Source organism: Neltuma alba, unplaced genomic scaffold (assembly GCF_004799145.2).
Source record: "Neltuma alba isolate B1F8T4 unplaced genomic scaffold, ASM479914v2 tig00011084_pilon, whole genome shotgun sequence".
Classification (NCBI taxonomy): domain Eukaryota; kingdom Viridiplantae; phylum Streptophyta; class Magnoliopsida; order Fabales; family Fabaceae; genus Neltuma; species Neltuma alba.
Window position 1 is genome coordinate 202,200 of NW_021635825.1, and position 2,077 is coordinate 204,276.

Below are 2,077 nucleotides of genomic sequence, written 5' to 3' on the forward strand. Positions count from 1 at the left end.
AACCATCCTTGAAAATAAGGTTGAAAGCTTCCATTGAGTCAGTGTGGACAGATCCATCGATATCCAGTCGAACATATTCCTCTGGTGGCGGCTTCCGGTGACTATCATCAAAACCATCACGCTTGAAAATCTGGTATTTTGAGTTGTCAGAAGAAATATTTGGAAACTCATCGCCGTGATGACCTTTCGCGTTTTACACACACACACACACCCCCCTATACACTACTAACACCAGACATCTCTTTTGCAGCAAAGTAGAAATGAAGCGCATAGCATCAAAAAAAAGAAACAAAAGGAGGCGTAGGATCAGTGATTTGCCGGAGCCATTACTTGTTCATATTCTTTCTTTTCTTCCCATCAAAGAAGCCGTTGCCACAAGCCTCTTGTCCAAGAGGTGGAGAACACTTTGGCGCTCCCTTCCCAAGCTTGAATTTGATGACAGAAACTTTGGTAGTCTTGAATTCTTCGTTCAGTTTGTAGATGCAGCCCTCCACTTAGCCCATTTCAATTCTGTTCAAATGTTTATTCTCAAGTGTAGGCATTTCCGTCTGCCCCCTGTTAAGGCTAACATTTGGGTCAACACAATGATTAGTCACAATTTAACGCATCTAGAGCTAAATGCGTTACGGCCTGTTAAGTTGCCCTCTAGCATTTTCATCTGCAATACCTTGCGTGTTTTGAAGTTGACTGGGGTGGGCGCGACTAATCTTTCTAGGGTTAATTTGCCTTTACTTGAGGTCTTGCATTTGAGGATGACTAAATTTTCAAATTTTGAAGCTGTGAGAAGGCTTCTTTCTAGTTGTGTTCGCCTTGAAGAATTGGTGGTAACTGATCTGGTTATACATTCAAGGCACAACAATGCTAGTAATGAGCATTCAAGGCACGACATTGCAAGGTTTGAACATTTGTTGTCGGTAGATGTTGATGTTCCAAACAAAATATTCCCAATAAAAGCTTTTTCCAATGTTCAATTTCTCACCTTACGTAAGGTATGGACGCGAGGAGCTAGTTGATGCTGTTTATTTCCCTCCTTAGACTTCAGATACAGTTTGTTTTTAAATTGTCTTGCTCATTCCTCACGCAGGCTGTTGATACCTTTGGGTATCTTTTCGATGATTGTCCAACATTTCCCAGTGTAATCCGTCTACAAATCGAGAAATCTGGATGTATCGACTGCAGTGTACTGAGCATGCTCCGAGGCTTTCCCAAGCTTCAAGGTCTTATAATTCATGAGGTGTGAAACTAAATGGTTTGATATGATTTGATTTATATGCGGAGTGCATTCTCTTTATTCAGTTTCTATAACCATGTACACATATATATTCATATGTATGCCCATTTGTGTGGTCAGGTTGATAATGACTGGGATGATGACGACGACTCGGATTTGATGGAGTTGTCGACGCCTGATGTTCATGTTCCTCCATGTGTTTCATCTCAGTTGAAGGAGTTCGCTCTTTTTGGCTTCGAAGGCTCCAAAATTGAATTTGAAATTGTGAGATACGTAATGGAGAAGGCGACAGTTTTGAGGACTGTTATTGTTGGGAGCGATGGCACATGTGAAAGTAAAGAGGAAGACTTTCAAATGCTCAAGGAATTATCGTCCTATCCCAGATGCTCTGCAAGCTGCAGACTTATTTATGATGCTTTTGGGGAAAATATTGAGGAGGTGATGAGAAAATTTAGCACAATTGGGAAGTTAACAGCTGCTTCATTTTGAGCTTAACATGCATCTATTAAAGAAATCTGGAATGGAACGAGTTTCATTATGTTCACGACGTGACATTACTTTTTTTTCTTTCCCAATTACAAAATGAAATTGTTTTAGGGTTTTTCTGGGTCAAGAAATTGTTTCAGGGTTGAACGTTTTCCTTTTACTGCTTTCTCTTATTCCTGTCTTGCGCTTCCTCCTTCGCTGGCGAGGGGCAGGGTGGATGATAGCTGGGCCCACGTAATTTGGAAACAAAATAAACACGCGCATATCCCTCTCATTCATTTTCCAATGACCTTTTTTTTTGTCGGCAATTTTTCCAATGACCATCTAAAACAGACAAATCTATGGTTTGAAGAATAGATT

The 2,077-nt window shown here is 40.6% G+C and overlaps 1 protein-coding gene across 1 annotated transcript; it reads left to right on the plus strand.

The window, feature by feature from the left end:
* The first annotated feature begins 260 nt into the window (after positions 1–260).
* On the plus strand, positions 261–1,720 carry LOC114761132 (F-box/FBD/LRR-repeat protein At4g26340-like). The gene is made up of 3 exons (XM_028950452.1): positions 261–989; positions 1,085–1,234; positions 1,352–1,720. The coding sequence occupies exons 1-3, from the start codon at positions 261–263 to the stop codon at positions 1,718–1,720; spliced, it is 1,248 nt and encodes a 415-aa protein (XP_028806285.1).
* Positions 1,721–2,077: the final 357 nt, after the last annotated feature.